The 20,555-nt window shown below is 44.0% G+C and overlaps 2 protein-coding genes across 5 annotated transcripts; both read left to right on the forward strand.

The window, feature by feature from the left end:
* Positions 1–482: 482 nt before the first annotated feature.
* LOC139364937 (THO complex subunit 4-like) lies at positions 483–3,909 on the forward strand. Its single transcript, XM_071102190.1, has 6 exons — positions 483–855; positions 2,282–2,437; positions 2,563–2,710; positions 3,109–3,175; positions 3,265–3,439; positions 3,603–3,909. Exons 1-6 carry the CDS (start codon positions 610–612, stop codon positions 3,615–3,617), a joined length of 807 nt encoding a protein of 268 aa, XP_070958291.1. The 5' UTR covers positions 483–609; the 3' UTR covers positions 3,618–3,909.
* Positions 3,910–4,708: 799 nt separating this feature from the next.
* LOC139364938 (rho GDP-dissociation inhibitor 1-like) lies at positions 4,709–19,766 on the forward strand. Of its 4 annotated transcripts, none has more exons than XM_071102191.1 (6): positions 4,709–5,059; positions 14,909–15,104; positions 16,470–16,556; positions 17,239–17,315; positions 17,537–17,600; positions 18,001–19,766. In XM_071102191.1, the coding sequence occupies exons 2-6, from the start codon at positions 14,915–14,917 to the stop codon at positions 18,198–18,200; spliced, it is 618 nt and encodes a 205-aa protein (XP_070958292.1). In that variant the 5' UTR covers positions 4,709–5,059; positions 14,909–14,914; the 3' UTR covers positions 18,201–19,766. The 4 variants fall into 4 exon arrangements, with proteins under 4 accessions (XP_070958292.1, XP_070958293.1, XP_070958295.1 ...); XM_071102192.1 differs by having other exon boundaries at positions 4,873–5,059; positions 14,912–15,104; XM_071102194.1 differs by having other exon boundaries at positions 4,873–5,059; positions 14,912–15,104; positions 16,473–16,556.
* Positions 19,767–20,555: the final 789 nt, after the last annotated feature.

Consider the following 20,555-nt stretch of genomic DNA (forward strand, 5'->3'; position numbering starts at 1 on the left):
ATAGCTGGCTAGTAAAAGTGCCCTAAGTTCAGGGCAGTGTACGGGGGGAAGCCGGCTAGTGGTGACTATTTAACAGTCTGATGGCATGGAGATAGAAAGTCTCTCGGTCCCGGCTTTGATGCACCTGTACTGTCTCTACCTTCTAGATGGTAGAGGGGTGACCAGGCCATGTCTCGGATGGCTGAGGTGCCAAGCCGAATTGCACCAACTATCAAGGAATATGTCAGATCTATCTATTTTTGTATAACCAGCAGTACAGTAAATTCGAGACCATTGCGCTGCTGCACTGATAATAGCAGCACAGGTCTTTGTAGTGATATGACTCAAGGGATCAATTTCAAATGGTCCCTTCTTGATTTAACAGCATAACCTGAGTAAAACTGTGGAAGGGGCGGCGCACAACAAGCGGACACTGACAGCGTCATCCGTCCTCACGTAACGAGGGCTCGTGGCTATAAAGACAGCTTGCGCTCCATTTTAGCGTTTTTTTTTCTCACGCAACTGAGTAGTACCGCCGGGTTATTACCACGTTTTTTTATACTTAAGGCAGGGATCCGTCAGGCTAGTTTTTAGTTCGCTAACAGTTCTTAGCGTAATTGAAACTGCATAATGTCTGATAAGATGGATATGTCTCTAGACGACATCATCAAGCAGAATAGGCAGCAGAGAGGGGGCGCAGGAGGCCGTGGTGGTGGAAGAGGCCGTGGCCGGGGAGGCTCTGGCGTGGGCCGAGGTGGTGGTGTTGGCCGTGGAGCAGCTGGTGGAGGCTTTGGGGGCCGAGGTGGAGGATCGGGCCCCATGAGGAACCGACCGAACCTGAGCCGTGGCAGAGCAAGACCTACGCCATACAGCAGGGTATGAGAAATTTAGAGGAATGGGCTGCGAAAAAGGAAAAATGCCTGCGCGACGTCCTAATCTTCAGGCTTGCTAGCTGCTCCCAATGCAATCAATGGCTAGCTTGCTAGTCGAGAGGCACTTAGCTAGCTAATCGAATTTCTCTCGAATTAACCAAGGGAAACCCTTTAAATTGCATGGAGATATAATGCACATAATGTATCCTTGTCCACCCAAACCCATGCCTGTTACCACTTTTTATGAATAAGCTTTTGGAGCAGGTTAGCTAGTTGCTAACTCTGGAAAAGCTGCTAACCTACAAGGCCCAGACGGCGCCATTTTGAATTCAGCATCTTCAATCAATGAAATATTGATTTCATGGTCTGTCGCAGTCTCTTTCGACCCAGAAAGTTGCTTGTTGGACCACCGAACGGCACTGCATCGAAGAATATCGTTGCATTTGGAGGATTCTTTTTTTTTTGTAGCAGAGGAAACTTTTGGCGTTTCATCCTGCACTCCTATCCTTTTGTTTGGGAGTGGCAGGCGGGTTAACACAATCCCCTTTGAGCAGCACCATGTCAACACAGAACGGTGTCCTTTATGGATGGAGCAGTGGACTTTTCCCCCTCTTATTACATACATATTTTTATCTCCACATTTCTAGTAATGTTACTCGTCACAACTCAATCAAAATGGCGTGGTTTCAAAATGGACGCTCAGATGGTTGACATCCATGTTCCGGCCAGGTAGTTGGCGTACTTTATTTTGCTAGTTGTCTCTTTCAGACAATGGACACTTAACTCATCAAAGCCAATTCATGGCTTTTAAAGAACAATTTAAGCTAATAACCACAGCTGGAGTCGACACTGATGCAAAGTACTACAGCGCCATACGGATGGATGACTTTCTTCAGCATACTACTCTCGCTGGAGGATGGCCGCCTGGAGAGCCTTTGGTGGAGGAGCAGATGGCAAGAGAACAGTGGGCGACATTGCTAGCCTAGTTAGCCAACAAGGGGGCGGGAGCTGAGTGCAGCGAGTAAACGTGTACTGTTATTAATGACTTGTTCACTGCTAAATGTTGATGAAAATAGCCTCAGACGTTAATGCACACCATTATATTATGGGAAATGTTTCATTTTTTAGTAGGGCCCATCAGTTTTAGCAAAATGCTTTAAGACCTGTTAACTTGGTCTAGTGTCTAGAATTGATATGTTGCCATGTGTCCTGCTTTTGAACTGGTTTACTTGCTTGTAGTGATTGGGTGGGCACTGGGCAGGGAATGCTGGGATTTTCCATGGGGTAGCAGTGTGCCAACAACCTGGCCCTGTTGGCTGTGTATTCCTTGGTCTCCCCAGCACCTACCCAGCTGTGTGGACTGGAATCTGTGATTGGCAGAGACAGGGGAGCCTGAAGTCAGCAGGTTCGTTCTCTTTCATCTGTTGCAGCCCAAGCAGATTCCTGATAAATGGCAACACGACATGTACGGCAATCATGGCTTCAATGCCAGTGTTGGGGGCGGCGGGGGTGGCGCTGGTGTGGAAACTGGAGGGAAGCTTCTTGTCTCCAATCTCGACTTTGGCGTTTCAGACGCAGATATTCAGGTACATCTAATTTTATTTTTGACTTGGTTAACTCTTTAGAAATGGCTTATTTACCTTGGCTTAGCATTTCCAAAATGGCACTTGAAATCACTTACAATCACAATACATGGTTTCTCTCACTGCAGGAGCTCTTTGCAGAGTTTGGTACACTGAAGAAGGCAGCTGTTCACTATGACCGGTCGGGCAGGAGCTTAGGCACTGCAGATGTCCACTTTGAGAGGAAGGCAGATGCTCTAAAAGCTATGAAACAGTACAATGGTGTACCACTTGATGGTAGGTTTCTCATTTGGCTTTGACAATTGCCACAAATACTATGTCATTTGTACCTTGCTGAAACATTTAATTGTTTTGTGCTGCTGAGGTGTCTTTCACCATGCTGACACTGTATATTCATCCAACCTTCAAGTTGCTGAAGGTTAAAACTTAAATGTGTGCTCAGGTGGTTGCCATCCATGTTCAGACCAGGTAGTTAGCTTGTTTTACTAGTTCTCTTACAGAAAATGGACGTTTAACTCATCAAAGCCAACTCATGGCGTTTAAAGAACAATTTAAACAAATAACCACACCGCCGGAGTCGACACTGATGCAAAGAACTACTGCGCCATACGGATGTTTATCTTTCTTCAGCACACTACTCTTGCTGGTGATAACCTGAATACTTTCTCTTGCAGGGCGTCCCATGAACATACAACTTGTCACATCACAGATCGACACACAAAGACGACCACCCATGCAGGGGTAAGTTAAGATTGAGCTGTTTTCCAAAACAACCTGAGCCAATGATAAGTGTCATGAATGGAAAGTGCTAATGTTCAGATGTTCTACAGTATGAATCGAGGAGGTGGTGGCATGAACAGGGGTCGTGGTGGTGGGTTTAGAGGGATGCAGAGAGGACGTGGAGCAGGTCGTGGAGGAGGCAGGGGCCGAGGTGGCCGCGGGGGAAGCACTAAGCCACTTTCCGCTGAAGAGCTGGATGCCCAGCTAGATGCCTACAATGCCAGGGTGAGTCTCGGTTTGAAAATGAGAAAGGGGTTATGGAGTGTTGTAGGAAGTTTAAAAAAACAAACATTTGTCCCACATGTATATGGCGTTGGAAATGAATGATGGGACAGGCCTACTATGGTAGCATGCGTTTTATCTGATGCGTTTCCTCCACCCACCCCAGATGGAAACAAGCTAAGAGCCTAGGTGAATCCTCCAGGCTGCATTACTCTCCAGGCTGAACATGAGGACAGTCGCTGTTGTTACAGCGTTGAAGATGCAGGACATTTTACACTTAAATGTCTTCTGGTGTGATTTAAATTTGTATCAATCCTTTTAAATTCTCCAATGTGTTTTTTTTTACCAATTTTTGTTTTTTGGAAAAAAATATTGGTTTTGACTGTAGGTTTAAGGGGGTGAGTGGGGCTTTCCTTGCTGCTCTGATTCCTTTCCCCGTAGATCATTGTAATAAACCCTGCAGTACAAATTAACCATACTGACTGATTTGTTTTTTTTGTTACAAGTACAGAGAAATCCCTTGCATTGTTGGGAGGCCTGCAAGTAAGGGTTTCACATTGTTTACAAAGTATGTGACAATTAAAATACAACTTGATTGCTCGTTCACAACAATGCAGTGATCAATATCGGTAGTACTATAAAGTACAACAAAGATATAAGCACACAAAGGTAAGCTTTCTACAGGGTTAGTGCCAATACTATATTTACAATGTGCGGGGAATGAGATATTTGTGGTAGAGGTAGATATGTAGAGTTAAGGTGATTAGGCATCAGGGTATATGATAAACAGCAGCAGAAGTGCATGTCGGGTCAGTGTGAGCAAGTAGTGTGCATGGAGCAAAAATAAGGGGCAATGAAGATGGTCAGTGTAGCCATCTTGTTAGCTATTTGACGTTATGGCTTTAAGGGCCTATGCCAAATAGACTTGCAGTGCCAAATGTCTCTGGTTCCAAACATTGTGCAACAGCCGGACACTGAAAGTACTGAGGTTGTCATGCACATCTTAGCTGAAGTACACTGCACCCAACGGTGCAATAGGACATGGGAAAATGTCTAAAAAAAGAGGTGTCATATTTGGCGACGTAAACTATCCTGTCGTTTTACTAGAATTAGACCAAATTTGACGCAACTGCGACCCATTTGATTCGCCCAGATCCAAAGGATGTATAAGTGACTGCGTTACCTAGGCTAAACCACTAGATGGTCACATAGTCCATTGAGTGTAACATTGCTTTGCTAAGGCTACTTTGTCTGTTTTGCAGTCTGTCCATTACTGATGTTTAAAAACATGGTCTGTTACTCCGTGTACTTGATAAGGTCATTCCTGTCCCATCTGGCCTCTCAAATGATGTGATTGTTTGCGAATTTTCATACTGTATTAAGGTAATTGCGCTAATTTACTATACGTGTATTCTAGTCTACAAATACATTCACGAGTTTATGGTAACGAGCATTTACCTGACTAGTGCACTTTACACCAGGCTTGTTGCTGAGCGCCCGCCTACGTTCGGACAGCCTTTGTAGTGCGAGTCAATATTCCCGGAAGCGTGCTGTGCGTTTGATTTGAGCTGCTCCCTCCTCGCCATTCAGTGGCGCGTACTCCAGTGTAGCAGCAGCGTTACGGTAAGGTCCGAGAGTGTTTTATCAACTTTTCAAAAATGTGTCTACATTTAAGCTAAAACGCTCATTTGTACTTCCATGTTTGGTAGTACAGAGTCGCAAGTTCTGGTTACTCGTGCAACTTGTTACATGCTAACTAGCAGCTTCAGGATGTGTAGATTACTAATCTTAATTGTGACGCAGACCAGGAACTGATGTTTGCTCTGTGGTTGCTGCCAGTTTAATTATACAGTGATAAGTAATCTCTTTCCATGGAGGTAAGCTATCATTGTGAATATCCACTAAATTGATCTGTGATTAGATCCTGTCGACTAAACAAGTCATTAAATGAATTTCAAAACAACACTTCAAGAGAAACAAGTTACTTGTGTGTTCAGACCCAATGAATGGGTATGTTTTGGCTAACTTTTCATCTCATGAAAATTGCTCACGTTCTGTCAGCAATTGACACTTCCTGGAATGCAAGTTCATTTTCCGCGGTGATTCAGCATTGAACATATTTTTCTTAAACTTGATTGAAGGGAATGAGCGAATCCTGTAAATTGCTGCAAATATTATTTATATACACTCTCTGAAAGGGAGTTTGATACAGATGTATATTTAAAATAGGCCTAATGAAGTTCAGATTTGACTGACGGATCCAGGAGGACTCACCAACTGACTGGCACACTTCAAATAATGCAACTTTTAAACCCAGTCAGCATATCTGTTAGGACGTGTTTTTGTGGCATACAAACGTGTGCATCTTTTCTGAAAATTATTAGGCCCAGTAACCCGACAGACTGGCGGTGACATGCTTGCAAAACTACGAGGGCTGGCTTTTTCCTGAACGTGAAGCCTCCCTTTCCTTCCTGTTTCTGACGAATGGCACGGTAGAGTTCTAGTTCCTTCTGTTGGAGAGTAGGCCAGGGCGAGTCTTAGGTCTTCACCAAATTTAACCCTTTCCTCTTAGTATTATCAATTTACAGGTAGTTCACTCACTGTAATTAAAACGATTTATAGTATCTGTAAGGTAAAGCAAACATACTAACATTTCAAAAGCCAGGCTGCTCCATTTTTTGCTCTTATCGACCTACATAAGAACACTATAGCATCTGCTGGATGTTCAGCAGTTCAAAGGTCCCCTAGCCTTGTTATTAACTCAACAAGCTTACAATGTTCTATGCAACAGGAATAAAAACAACTCTACATATTTATCTTTCCAGAGGTCCAGGGACATGTAATGTTGACTTAATTGATATACACTTCAAGCAAAATAGCTTCTTCATATTTTCAGCCTTATGGCTTCACTAGTCTGTTATTTAGTTCATGTGACATTTTGTATTACCCTGTCAGTTTGTGGCAATGGGGGGGGATTGATCCATAGGGATACTTTGGGCATCTGTCCCCTTTACCACTATCCAATCAATGGCAGCTCACCACTGCAACTACCATTGTTTTCTCTTCTGGAATGCTGTTTTTCCACCGACTTTTTTTGTTTTGAGTAGGACTAGAGATTTTAAATCTCTGATGTGATGTTTTTCAGTAAACCCCTTTCAACAATAATTGGTTTCATGTTTTCTATGCTATGTTATTTAATAGGAATTTTTAGAGAATTTTCCAGCCTTTGGATTGATATGTAAGTGTTAACTTCTCATTCGACAACCACATGCCTTGGACAATACCCACAGCCATGTAGCTAATCCTGTAATGGAGGTTAGAAATTAGCTAGGAGAGAGCTGGAAGCTTGCTCACTTTAAGAAGAAAAATATCTGTGCGTCTTTATCAAAAATCAGGTTAAGATTGGTTCCTGGAATCGTGGAGTAATCACTACGCTTAAACCTCCTTGTCTCTACTTCCCTGTCACTCTGCATTAAGGGAGGGGATCTGGCTGGGGAAATTGTAGCAAACCAAAGGAGATTAAATTCGGGGCTGAGCACAGCACCATCTGATGGCCTACAATATGTAGCACACAGTGTACATAAAGACAACTCGCCACAATGGAGGTATGGAGATTTAATCACGCCTCTCACACATTCCACCCCCTCCTATAGCCTGTCATGACAAGAACCAGGCCTGATGTTGACCCCTTTTCTCTCAGAGCCAGTTGGCTATCTGTCCTCTTTCTGCCTGTCAGTCCCTTCTGTTTTTGCTGTAACTCGCAAGGGACTAGAAACGAGGACACTGGCCAGCATCTCCACACATACAGCAGTGTTAAAGATTAGCTCTTCTCTTCTGCTGTTCCTCCTCATTGTACTGTGGCTTAGACTGAACAACAGACCACACAACCCCCAAATGTACCCCAGGGGATATCAGCCTTCACATACACCTCATTCAAAAGGAAATGGCTTCCCTTCATGCAGGATATGTCCTTATTTAGTCATTGCTGTCATCCACCAAAGGGCAAACGTTACACTGTGCATACTTTTTGGTTTCTTGTTGCAGATGTTGAGATGTTCCGCAGACCACATGACTAGTGCCATCAAGTTTACCACCCATCATTAGGTCATTGCTCTGTCAATGACGCCACATTAAAAAGCCCAACTGAATGGAGCCACCATACAACAGTAGGCTTATTGCTGTCCGTAGTGGATGCTGTTGCCTTGTTGTTACCAAGGGAGGCAGAAATAATCTGGGCATGTGTTGCTACTCGCTAAGCCCCCCCACCGTGCAGGGAGAGAGCCCTGACCTTTCAGCTGGCACCTTGGCACTCCCGTTCACTCTCAGCTTCCTGCTGTGTCTATACAGAGTGATTTCTCAGACCGGCTATTTTTAATGCTCAGACCGTATTTGTTCTAGTTTTCCCCCTTGAGGTAGAATATATTTTTCTCTTTCGTCTGATACTTCCTCAATTTTGACTCCTCTCTGCGCTGTTTATTCATGTCTCACTCTGTGGAAATGAGTGCCTCCTGCATTGCATCATCTCTGCGAGGCACAATCCTTCCTGAAGGCACTGTTCTGCATTTAGCGCTGCATCCTCTGCTTTGTGCAGCAGCCCAGCGTGTCTGACATTACATCAAGCCAGCGTTGCTTACCTGAATACCTGCTAACAAATCAAGACTGCAATGGGGTTTACGTCAGGTGGAGAAAAGCTTACAGGGAAGTCAAGGGGATCATTTAGAAGCCTTTTGCATTACTATGTGTGTTTAAGTGCAGTCCAACATGTGGTTAAACACAGTCCTCTTCTCTAACTGGCGGATGTGAGTCATGTTGTCGGCAGAACATGAAGGAAACATACAATCACAGTTGACAAAAGTGCTGCAGAGCACAAGGAAGTCAAGCACTCTGGTGAATGGCACATAAGTCTAGAAGGGCGTCACAATGCTACATCACAAGGACACATGAAACGGTGCGTCCTGTGGGGAGGAAAGGGAGAAATGCTAAAGTTCACTTTTAGAGCTAGGTCTATGACAGGGAGGGAGACAGAACAGAGAGGATCAAAATAGCCATAGATGTTTTGTGTGTGACATTAGGAGTCAGAGTAAAAAGAGTATCCAGGCTGCTTGACAAATCTAAGATTGGTACAGCACAATGTTCCTGGAGGCGGTTGTGTCAGTGATTAGGTAGGTTTATCAGAGACCTGCCTGGAGCTGGAGTTCAGCCCAATGAATGAGTACGTAATCCCTGATTTCTCAATCTCTTCTTCTCTTGTCCTGACTGCCATTTCTCCTCCCCCTCTGTGGTTTAAAGCTAATTGTAGCTTTTGGACAATGCCAGCTGTTCTTTATTGCAGAATACACTTGGGCGATCACTTTATTATTATAAAAAAAATAAAAATGTTTTACTCTGCCTTAGAACTGGGACATGGCTGAGACACTAGATTGCAGTAAATGCTTCTATTTTAGCATTTGTAATGTATCTTGTCATCTATTAAAATTCCGTTCAAATTGCTGTCAGGCTTGTGCTGTCCTTTTCCTGTACTCTTCCCTGTGAAATGTCAAAGGTGAAGTCCTATGAGAGTACACAGTGAATGGGTTAGTTGGAAAAGAATAAATACAAATAAAAGATGTGACCTTTACTACAGAAGAATGATTTATGAGCTGGAAATTTCTTGAGGAACCCTTTGTTTGCCTTTTTTGGGGGGGGGGATTAAGATCTGGTTTCTGACACAGAAAGACTAAAGTTACATACATGGGATGCTTTAGTGAATTTCAGAATGTCTGGAATAGAAAAGGCAGAAATAAAACAATTCAATAAACATTCGCAGCCAGTCATCCAAAACATAGCCCTATGCAGTCGTTAAATTCTTATAGAATCTTTTACGATTAAACTGAACTAACTTTGAAGGAAAAGAGGAACTTAAGGTTTTGTCTTTGAGTTTATGTCACTTCCAACTCTGACCTGTGCTGAACTTCTTTATGTTTGTGTCCTGCTTACAGAAAGCCTCCATCAACCACAATGTCTTTAGCCATTTTCATCAACTCGGGAGGCGTGTCTCGCCCTTGTTCAATTTGGTAATGAAGACCCTTGAATCTGTAGTGGACACCAAAGAGGTTTGTCAGTGGAATCATCTTGATGTGTCACCACTGACACCCCCAAACACTTCCCCTTTGCTATTCCCCAATTGCCTTATTAGCAGTAATCTCTGTCCCAATAATCTTACTGCTCTAATTGTTGCTAAGGAACAGCCCTAATCTTGGTGTCAGCTACTCTAGAAACCAGAGTGCTTGGATGACTATTCCTGAACCTGATCAAATGGGGATAACCCTCCAATTAAAGCTATTGGTATTTATTTAGCAGCAAGTGGTAAGAACCAGTGTGAGGGGTTCAATGTTGACACATAAGCCGATCACTACCTGTATTTATACCTCAGTTACACCAAAACATGTCACTTAGCAGTGACGAGTGAACAAGGCCTTATTTCCGTAGTCAGTCAGTATTTGTGCCATGTCAGCTGGTGGAAAAAATGTGTATTGGGACTTATGTTATTGTTGAAACTAGGCCTAATCTATTTCATTGAGCTCAATGGACCTATAATTGACCCAATCATCCATTTCGTGCTTAGTGAAGATCGCATATGAATCATTATCTTGACGTGGTTGGACAAGCCAGAAACTGAACGTGCTCCAATAACTTATTCTATGCAAGCCAAACTGTGTTGAGAATGAGATGGCTGCCAACTATTGAACAGTGTTTATAGTCTACTTGTTTGCCGATGGGCATTAGGCAGTCATGCCAAGCAATGGCCACACGGATAAACGTGTGAGACTGAAGTGGGTCACTGCTCGGATGGTGCCTCACATCCGTTGTAACTTTCTACTAAAATATGTATTTCTTTAAGGTTGTCATGATAATTGTTGCATTGTACTATTTTTTTAAAACTCTAGCCACCCTGACTCCCATTCTAGTACTCTCAACAGTATGATTTTTGTTTTTCACCCTCTTGTTTGTCACTATTTCCTGTCCCCCACCTCACCCCCTCTTTTTATCGATCCACTTATTGTGATGCACACACCCCATCCAGCTGTAGCCGCTTGACCCAACAGCAGGCCAGTCATGAGGGGCTGTGTTGTGGTGTGCGTTAGCAGCAGAGGAATATAGCACTCCTGAAGTATTCCCTCTCATTTATCACCACACCAATCATGGGGGACAACTCGGTATGTAGCGGCAGTCCACCAAGGCTCAGGCCTGGATCTAGGCTAGCACATGAGGAGCGACTGCCAAATGAATAGAGATGACATGAGAAAGATGGCACAGTATCCCTGAATCTGGTACCGTCCTCCCCTCCCACCCCTAACAACATGTCCTTCTCACTATTTCTCCAACTTCACACACATTTGCACAGCTGAGCTACCAAAGCACACTACTGCTAACAGAACAGGAATTTCTGCTTTAATGAGAATGTGGAGAGGCCCTGTTTGGGGAAAAATGGTGCAACGTGCTCCCTGTTCCTGCTTGGCGCAGGTCCATCTGTGTATGTCAGGCGCTATGCAAAACAGAGAGGGGCAGAGGGAGGGAGAGGATTACAGAGCGAGGAGGGGGGTGGAACTGGTTAGTGTGGTGAGAGGTTTGAGAGCCAGGCAGGAGCCCTTGTTTGCAGTGGTGTGATTTTAATGTACTATTGCTGGGATTGCGTGTTGAGCTGGGGTTTTTATGGTGTGTTATGTCACCAAGGTAATACCGGCATCTGTGTTCAACATCTGGAGTCTTGCTCATGGCACAACATCAATGTTGAACTTGTATTTTTTTCTCTTTGCAGTTGCGTGTTTGTGTGTAGCCCAATAATAAAATCTTTCACACATTGCTCTTCCCCCGAGGCGTTCTACGTGGCTTTTTAGAGCACAAGCCTGTTTTGTTATGTTTTTCTACTATTGCTATGGGGCTAAGGTTTCTCTCGTTATATTGGAATGTGTGAGCTACTACGGTCCTTGAACAAGTGTGTTTCAAACTCGACTGCTGCATGAGCATGACAGTGTGTGATATATAGCATAGCCTAGGCTTCCTGTCTCGTTGTTGGTTAGGTGGTTTCCTGTGAACTGACTGACATCCACAAACATACTGGCATTGTTCTGTGTTGTGGAGGTCTGCCAGGGCCCTTTGTCAAAGTAGTATTCTTGCTCTTGCCATTTTCTGTTTTACAATTCATCAGAGATACTCAATGTTGCTCCGTTAATTGATTGTATTACACTAATACACTTGTGTATTACGGTGTAATTACACAGTGCTACAGCACAGGCCAAGTTGATTAGCTTTTTCCCGAGTTGATTTGCTTTGTTGCAATGTAATTGCGGCCAGCTGGTGTCAGTTCCCCAGTAACAAATTGAGTCAATGGATTTACAGTCTCTCAGTTGAAATTCCACTTAACAAAGTATAGTAAGCTGAGAAAAGCACTAGAAGTAGCCTTGACCTGCCCTGTCAGTGCAGAGTTTAAGATTTTTACCCAGAGAAGGAATAGGTCTGTCATTTATTGTTGTGGGGGAAAAAAACTATTGGTCTGTGGCAAAGTGAACCTTTTAAAGTATTAGATGCAGTACTGCAGTAAATCACTAATGCATCAGTAGAAAATGCAGCATGGCATTGGCGCCATCACGCTGAACTGCTACCACTGAAGACTACGCTGCTGACTGTCTGTGGTGTGTACACGGATACAGAGAGGCGCTCTGTGCCAATCACTCACAATACCACGAAGAACAAGGAGGCCAGTCTTCATGAAGGAAGACAGAAAGTACAGAGCAGCAGTGTTATGAAATCATCTCGGTGTAGCAGAGGTATTACACCAGCTAGACATATACATTTAGACATGCAGGCTAGACGTAGGCCTCTATTTTACTACAGTACTTAACCGGCAGGTAGCCTAGTGCAGTGGTTCCCAAACTGTGGGGCAAAGGGTGTCAGCCCCCCCACCCCCAAAATAGAAAAACTCTGTCTGGCTTTTTTAAAAGCTGTAATAGTAGAATGCACAAGAGTTGAGTAGTGTATCATCAGTTTTCCTCAGTCATTGTAGACTGGAGAGCTATTTATAACTTGTCAGAAATGTCCAAAGATCAACTAGGCCATGTCGGCTAAAGATTTTTTATCTAGGTTTTTTGCCACAGATTTTGTTGTAATGTTTGAGTCACCCAAATAACACATGAATAAACATTAGACATGGGAAAATGTATAGAATTGCAAGAACATTAGCTTTACAACTGCAACAACATTTCTGTACCCCATGACAAAATGTGTAGAATTGCAGGAAATGAGCTTTAAACCTGCAAAAATGTTACCTTCGCCAACTACAGGGGTGTGAACAGTTTGTGTCATGAATAGTGCTTGTACCCATAGAAGTAGGGGTGGTGCAGGATGTTCCCCCATGTACCGTAACTAGAGGGGTGTGAACAGTTTGTGTCATGAATAGTGCTTGTTCCCATAGAAATAGGGGTGGTGCGGGATGTTCCCCAATGTTGGAAGGGGGCCTGAGTAAAAAGTGAACCTAGTGAGCCTAGTGGTTAAGAGTTTTTTGGGCCAGTAACCAAAAGGTCGCTGGCAAGGTGGACAGATCTGCCATTCTGCCCTTGAGCAAGGCAGTTAACCCCCAACAACAACTGCTCCTGGACACCGATGACAGAGATGTCGATTAAGGCAGCCCTCCCGCACCTCTCTGACTCTGAGGGGTTGGGTTAAATGCAGAAGACACATTTCAGTTGAATGCATTCTGTTTTGAAAGTGACTAGGTATCCCCTTTCCCTTCCCTATCTGGGGGGAAAGGTTGATTTCAACACTCACCGCTCTCTCCTCACGACACCCACCTCTCTGGCAAGAGGACCCTCCCTCTAATATCATTGTCCTGATTCCTGCGTAGCATCACTCTCCCCAGACCCTAATTGATGTTGACTGGTAATGCAGTGCAGCTGGGTGCTGCTCCCCACATTAGCATGTTGTCATCTGCTTGATCCACAGAAGCTTGACTGTAGCTCACAACAGCGTGGTAGAGGAGGGAGGGAGAGGGTTTGAGTTGAGATGAAGCTCTGCTTTTCGACCAACCAGCCCACTGTGGTTACCCCAGCGTGTACAGCGCTGGCCCCTCTCTGGTCTGACCTCCATGCTGGGACTGTGTCCAATGTAGTCCAAGCCAGGACTTGTGAATCAGGCCCAGAGATCTTTATCGCAATAGAAGGCTCTGGTTAGTCTCAGTCACATGCCCTGGCTCTGTGTGTGTGATTGGGTATTGTTTCAGAGCAGCAATGAGGCTGCTGAGGTCAAAATGCAATGAGAGGATGTAAATCCATAATCATCTACCAGGACACCCTATTAACCTGGTGCCTGCCTCACAATGCATGCAAATCAGATTTATTTAAAGGATCCTAATGAGCATCTGGGAAATGGCGTGTTGACTGCTACCACAGAGTTTCTAAACCCAGAGGCCCAATATCGCAAGACTTCTGGGAACCCATGCGAAGCAGACTGGAGGCCAGACCAGGGTTTGAGAGTCAATGAGAGAAGTGCAAAATGATTCCTTAGTTTTTCATTTTCGAGAAACATGTTATTACTCAACAAAGTGACACGTTTTCATTTTTGTCAAAAACAACTTTATATCGAAGGAGTGCCTTTGATTTGATGGCCTGCACATCCGCAGTTCGGCGCGAGACGACTCCTAGACCTGATGACGTATTTCTGCGCATGAGCTTAGCTAGCCAATGTCGCCATGACATCACCTACAAGCGTGATCTGGGATTTTTATTGGTTCGTACTAAACCATCTTTGCTGCTACCATCTTTCAAACTCTGGCCCTGCTTGAATAGTTTGGAAATACATCCTTACCTCCTCCTCCCTTGTAAAAGTAACCAATCTCACATGATTCATTAGTTAGTAGCATGTGAGGTCTCTACTACACGTCTTTTACCAATGCAGTCATTTCAGACCAGTGGTTTACCTGAAGACGAGGTACTGTAGGGAGGACACATTTTTCACCCTGACAAGTTATTCGGGGAGTACGCTCAGGTGTGCTGTTTTTAATCTTGTCCTCCTGCGATGTAACTTAATAAAGGCGTGTACATTTTTCGGTAAGACAGAGCCTTGGGGGGGTTTTAAGTGTTTTGTGCTCACTACGTAACAACTGTGTTTTACAGTGTTTTGTGCTCACTACGTAACAACTGTGTTTTACAGTGTTTTGTGCTCACTACGTAACAACTGTGTTTTACAGTGTTTTGTGCTCACTACGTAACAACTGTTTTACAGTGTTTTGTGCTCACTACGTAACAACTGTGTTTTACAGTGTTTTGTGCTCACTACGTAACAACTGTGTTTTACAGTGTTTTGTGCTCACTACGTAACAACTGTGTTTTGTGCTCACTACGTAACAACTGTGTTTTACAGTGTTTTGCCTTGCAGTTTGTTGATCTATTTTCAACGTATTGGACCAAACCTCCTGACCTGTGTCTCTAACGCTCTCAGTAGACTATGGCAGAGCAGGATCCCACCCCGGAGCAGCTGGCGGCCATCGCAGCGGCCAACGAGGAAGCGGAGGGCGGGGTCAACTACAAGCCCCCCGCTCAGAAGAGTCTGCAGGAGATCCAGGAGCTGGACAAGGACGACGAGAGCCTGCGCAAGTACAAGGAGGCCCTGCTGGGGAACGCCGCCGCGGCTACAGGTTTGTGTTGCTGCGCCAATTACACACGTAGAGACACACACACACACTCTGCAGACGCACTCGTGCAATTTGGACACACCAGCCCTGCAGACTGTTTCTCTCTCTCCCTCTCGCCCTGATTAACAAACAAACCCAGATCCTCAATGCACATCTTGTGCCACCATCTTTGTTTATTTTCTTATAATTTCCTCCTACTTTCAAGTCCTTCAGCAGGCTTTCTTTTCAGGGATTTAATTGAATGAGTTTGCAAATACCATAAAAGAGGGTGGGAGAGGGCAACAGGCTGGCAGTCTTGGTGCTCAGTGGGTACAGCAGTGACAGAGTTACCCCCCCCCCCCCCCCCCCCCTGACACCTGCAACAGTCTGTGAACTAGATACAGGCTGGCAAGATACAGGCTGCTGACTGGAAAGGAGGCCAAGCCGCCTGGGCTTTAGTTGGTGCTGCGGTATCAAAGAACCACTGATCGCTGGTAGAAATATTTTTACATTGTTTAATGTCTGATACTCATTTCCATCTTCCAAATGTCATTATTCACAGGTGAACTGTTCTTCATGAACTGCTGTAGTTCTCTGCTTCAGCCTATTGATTTAACCCCCTTGAGTTGATTGACGCACCGATGCATCAATCTAAGTTGCATAACAAAAAAAAATCCCCATCAAAATCAGTAAATTTAAGGCAGAGAGAAGTTTTTTGGATTTGGATGCATCTCAATCTACCACATCCTCCGATGTCATACTTCTGCATCTGAAAGTTGGCACAGCTAGAACAGTGTTTGTCAGACCATGAGACATCCGGAAAATTGGTCTTCTCACGTTAAATGTCTGTAGCGTCGGAACGGTTTGACCTAGAAACTATTATGACCACTCTATTTATTTTTAACTTTTTAACGAGATTCTCCATTTTGTGTCACCGGTTTTAAAAACAAATGGAAGTATGAAGGTAGTTTTGTGCCAACCCCAAAAAGTGGTTAAATATGTAAAAAAAAAATATATATATATATATTTCCAGAGTTAAAAAAAATAATAATCTCCTAGATCTAGAACTGACACTTTAACCTTATTTCTTATGATTTTGTTTTTGACTGACCTTTTTTCCATTCATGAATGTGTTATTCAATGCGTTTCTATGGGCTTTAGTGTTAAAGGCCAAAATCAATATATATATTTTTTAAATTATAGCTAAAGGGGTCCTAAAATTCTAAATCAAATAGCTAAATGATCCATAGTATGAGCATCTTAACCCCACAATGTCTTAGACTCTAAAGAATTAAACATGCACTGCTTATAATAGTCAATGTTTTTTGTGTTTACCATGAACTATTTTTACATCTTGTACTTTGCTTTGTTTTTTTCCCTTTCTCCCAGTAGACCCCAACGCTCCCAATGTCCAGGTGACACGCTTGACCCTGATGTGTGAGACGGCGCCGCTGCCCCTGACCCTTGACCTACAGGGTGAGTAGAGCAGCACTGTGGTTGTACTGATATTTTGAGAAAAGGCTCCATATTGAAAGTCTTCTAATGTGTTTTAGTGTGAAAAGAAGCCTTTTTAGTGAGCACATGTAATATTTTCCATATGAATGTGTGAGGGTGGAACTAAAGCTTACCATTGGGGGGGACAAAAGACATTGCCTCATAGCAGCTGCAATTGTGCATAGTAGCCGCAACACCTGGCCACCTATGGTTTACAAACACACGTTTTCCAGTAGACATATCAGGCATATTCCATGGGCCATTCCTAATGGATTGGTTTTATTATTTGAGTTAATGAGGATTTCTTCTGCTGGTTTGAGACTCTTCTGCCCTCATATGGCCTGTAGAGCCACCTACAGGGAAGAAACCAGGGCCATAGAGCTGAACTCACATACAGGGAAGCGCCATCTAGTGGACACTATAATAGCAGACTACAACCCTGTTGGAACACTCCCTGTGTGCTCGCATTTTTAAAGATGCTGAATCACTGATCTGACACCTTTCACCCATCCAGTCTAACACAATTACTTCCAGGGGAGAACTTTGTACATTGCATATATTGGAACAAAATGATAGACTCCTCCTGCATTCACTCTGCCTGAGGGTCTCTGACATTCTCTTTCTGTGGTCTGGCCACCTCTTTCTCTCTGCTCAACCTCCTCAGGAGACCTGGAGTCCTTTAAGAAACAGTCCTTTGTCCTGAAGGAAGGCGTGGAGTACAAGATAAAGATCAGCTTCAAGGTGAATGAGTCTGGCCTTCTTCAACGACGTGTTATGTCTGTTTATCCAATCAAACTAACATGACCAGTGTCAGCTTGGCCACTATCAAGCTATTTTGGACATTGAAATTCAATTGTAAGCTGAATACACACCATGTCCTATCATGAAAGGGCTGCTGTCTTATCCGAAGGGTGGATGTGGAAAGAGGATGTGACCTCATCACTGATTGTCTCTGTCTGCAGGTCAACAAGGAGATTGTGTCGGGACTGAAGTATGCCCAGCAGACCTACAGGAAAGGAGTCAAGGGTAAGTTCTGCTGTTTCTTTTTCTTGCTCTGTTTATTGTGAGGATTTTGAAGGCCGGATAAGGTTAAGCAATATAGTGTACCTTCCATCTAGAGGACAACATGGGGATATGACCATATTGTTTATACTTATCCAATTATCTCAGATATCCAGATATGCATTGGAAACAGGGGTTAGGGATGTATCTGGGAGTGGCTTGGTCAACTCAGGTGACTGTATTCACCTGTGCACACAGAAATGAGGTCAAGTTAGTAGATGAGGTATTTACATTGGCATTCCTAGACGGCCATTAAATGACTTGTTAATAGTTCCGGAGTGGCGCAGAGAGGTGGACTGTTTTTGTCAAGAGGCAACTTTGGAAAATAAATCTAAGCCTCTCTCTTTCCTCTCTCTCTGTGTAGTTGACAAGTCAGACTACATGGTGGGGAGCTACGGGCCACGGCCGGCAGAGTATGAGTTCCTGACCCCTCTGGAGGAGGCCCCTAAAGGCATGCTGGCCCGCGGCACCTACAACATCAAGTCCAAGTTCACTGATGACGATAAGCACGACCACCTCTCCTGGGAGTGGAACCTTAACATCAAGAAAGAGTGGAAAGACTGAGTCCCCGTCAACTTAATTTCCCCCCATCTTCTTATTCCCCCTCCATTATTTTGCATTCATAATTATGTGATAAGTAATTAAGGCAAATTGCTCTCTCGTCCACCCCAATCCCTGCAGTAGTTTCATTCCAATCACGTTGTCATGCCATTCCCCCCCCCCCCCCCCCCCCCCCACACACACACACACTCCTTGTGATGCTGAGTATTGAATATGTGGAGAAAGCAAATCATGTGCACAATCATGAATTTGTTTTGGTTAGTTTGTATATAACCTTTTTTTTTTTTATATGAAAAAAATGAAAGATTGATTTGTTAATGCTCTTGATATGGATGTCAATCAACTGTGTGAATTCCATCCTTTCCCCTCTTTACCCCCCTTCCTGCTGATTGTTTTATACAACCATGATCTGCCTTGTAAAGGTGTTGCTGTGGTAGGTCCACACTCTGTACTCTTTGTTGGGGACGTTGCCCTCTGTCAGTGGAAAGCCTTTGAGTAGATTATATGTACCAGAGTCCACACAATTAGTTTCTTCTGGAACTAGTGTGAATTCCTAACCGTTAAGAGGTGCCATGAACAGCACTTACCGGCAGTCACCAGAGGCACTGTGACCACCTGCTGAAGGTGCAAGTGTGCCTCTTCCTGGTCAGGGTTTTCACCTCCCTACCTAGTTCATTCAGCAGCCATGTGGCCTTAAAGAGGATTCCTGTAGAACTAACGATGAAGGAAATGATCACAAAGAGCCATTTGCCTTTAGAACAGAACTGTCAGATTGTTACGAGAGCCTCCTACAGGGTTTGAGTAAAAGAGTTTTAGGCTGAGTGCAGGTGCAAACAGATGATCAGACAGACCATTGAGATGCTTGTACCTTCTTTCCAGATTAGCCAGTAGAAGTAGACCATGAAAGAGAACAGCAGACATCTCTGCTCCCTTCCCTCCTCACCGCATCTGGTGGTCTTAATGTGGACCACCTTTAGTGCTGTTTGCTGATGTGAATGTGTTTACGTTGATATAAAGAACCTGGTTTTGTTGACAACTAAGAAATGAGCTCCTTGTCAAATGCCCTCTAAGCAGACCTTGAGGCCTTCTTCCAGTCACTAACTCCATTACTGTAGCGCCTTGCTGGTGGCCCTTGTGAGCAGAGAGGAATGTCACACAAGGGTTGTTAATCTGCTCACCTCGAGTATGAATCAACTTTAGGATTACCAAAACTGGCTGTGCCTCTAGCCTTTACAACCACCAGCTGCTCTCTGCTAAGGTCAGACATTCAGAATGGGAACTCAACAAATAGTTTTGAACTTTGGGCCTGATGTTTTAGGTCAGGTCTAAGTTGTGCACAGACCCAGAGTTAAGTAGAACGAGAACAGCCAAGACCTCTTAATACAAAACCGTGTTATATTTTTCTACACTCCATTAATCAATGTCATAACTTGTGATGTAGGGCTCGGGCTTTTTTTGGTTTCAATGGTTCAGTATGCTTCACTGGATCATTATTCAGTATGGTTTTGATTCTGTGTGCCACCTGGAGAACACTGTTCACCTGTCACATTAAAAAGTCTCCAGACTGGAGGTCCCGGTGTCTTTTTAATCAAAGTCATGTTACTTTTTACACTGTTCTGTTATTGATCCAGCCCTAAAGTACAGCGTTCTGTAAACCATCTTTACCCTTCTATCAGGCATGCTCCTTCTAACACACCAGCAACCCTTCTGTAAACCATCTTTACCCTTCTACCCTGCAATCTCCATCTAGAACACACCAGCAACCCTTCTGTAAACCATCTTTACCCTTCTACCCTGCAATCTCCATCTAGAACACACCAGCAACCCTTCTGTAAACCATCTTTACCCTTCTACCCTGCAATCTCCATCTAGAACACACCAGCAACCGTTCTGTAAACCATCTTTACCCTTCTACCCTGCAATCTCCATCTAGAACACACCAGCAACCGTTCTGTAAACCATCTTTACTCTTCTACCCTGAAATCTCCATCTAGAACACACCAGCAACCCTTCTGTAAACCATCTTTACCCTTCTACCCTGCAATCTCCATCTAGAACACACCAGCAACCCTTCTGTAAACCATCTTTACCTGTCTACCCTGCAATCTCCATCTAGAACACACCAGCAACCCTTCTGTAAACCATCTTTACCCTTCTACCCTGCAATCTCCATCTAGAACACACCAGCATAGAAGACCATATCACATGAAGTTTGTACACAAAGAGCAGAAGAGAACAAGGAAAATATTCAAATGAAAAGCCAAAGTACTGATAAGAGGGCAGCTAAAGCCCCTTGTGTACTTGAAATAAGCAGTCCAGGAAACAAGGAGTCATGGAGATGTACCCATGGTCTGAGTC

This window comes from Oncorhynchus clarkii, chromosome 13 (assembly GCF_045791955.1).
Source record: "Oncorhynchus clarkii lewisi isolate Uvic-CL-2024 chromosome 13, UVic_Ocla_1.0, whole genome shotgun sequence".
Lineage (NCBI taxonomy): Eukaryota > Metazoa > Chordata > Actinopteri > Salmoniformes > Salmonidae > Oncorhynchus > Oncorhynchus clarkii.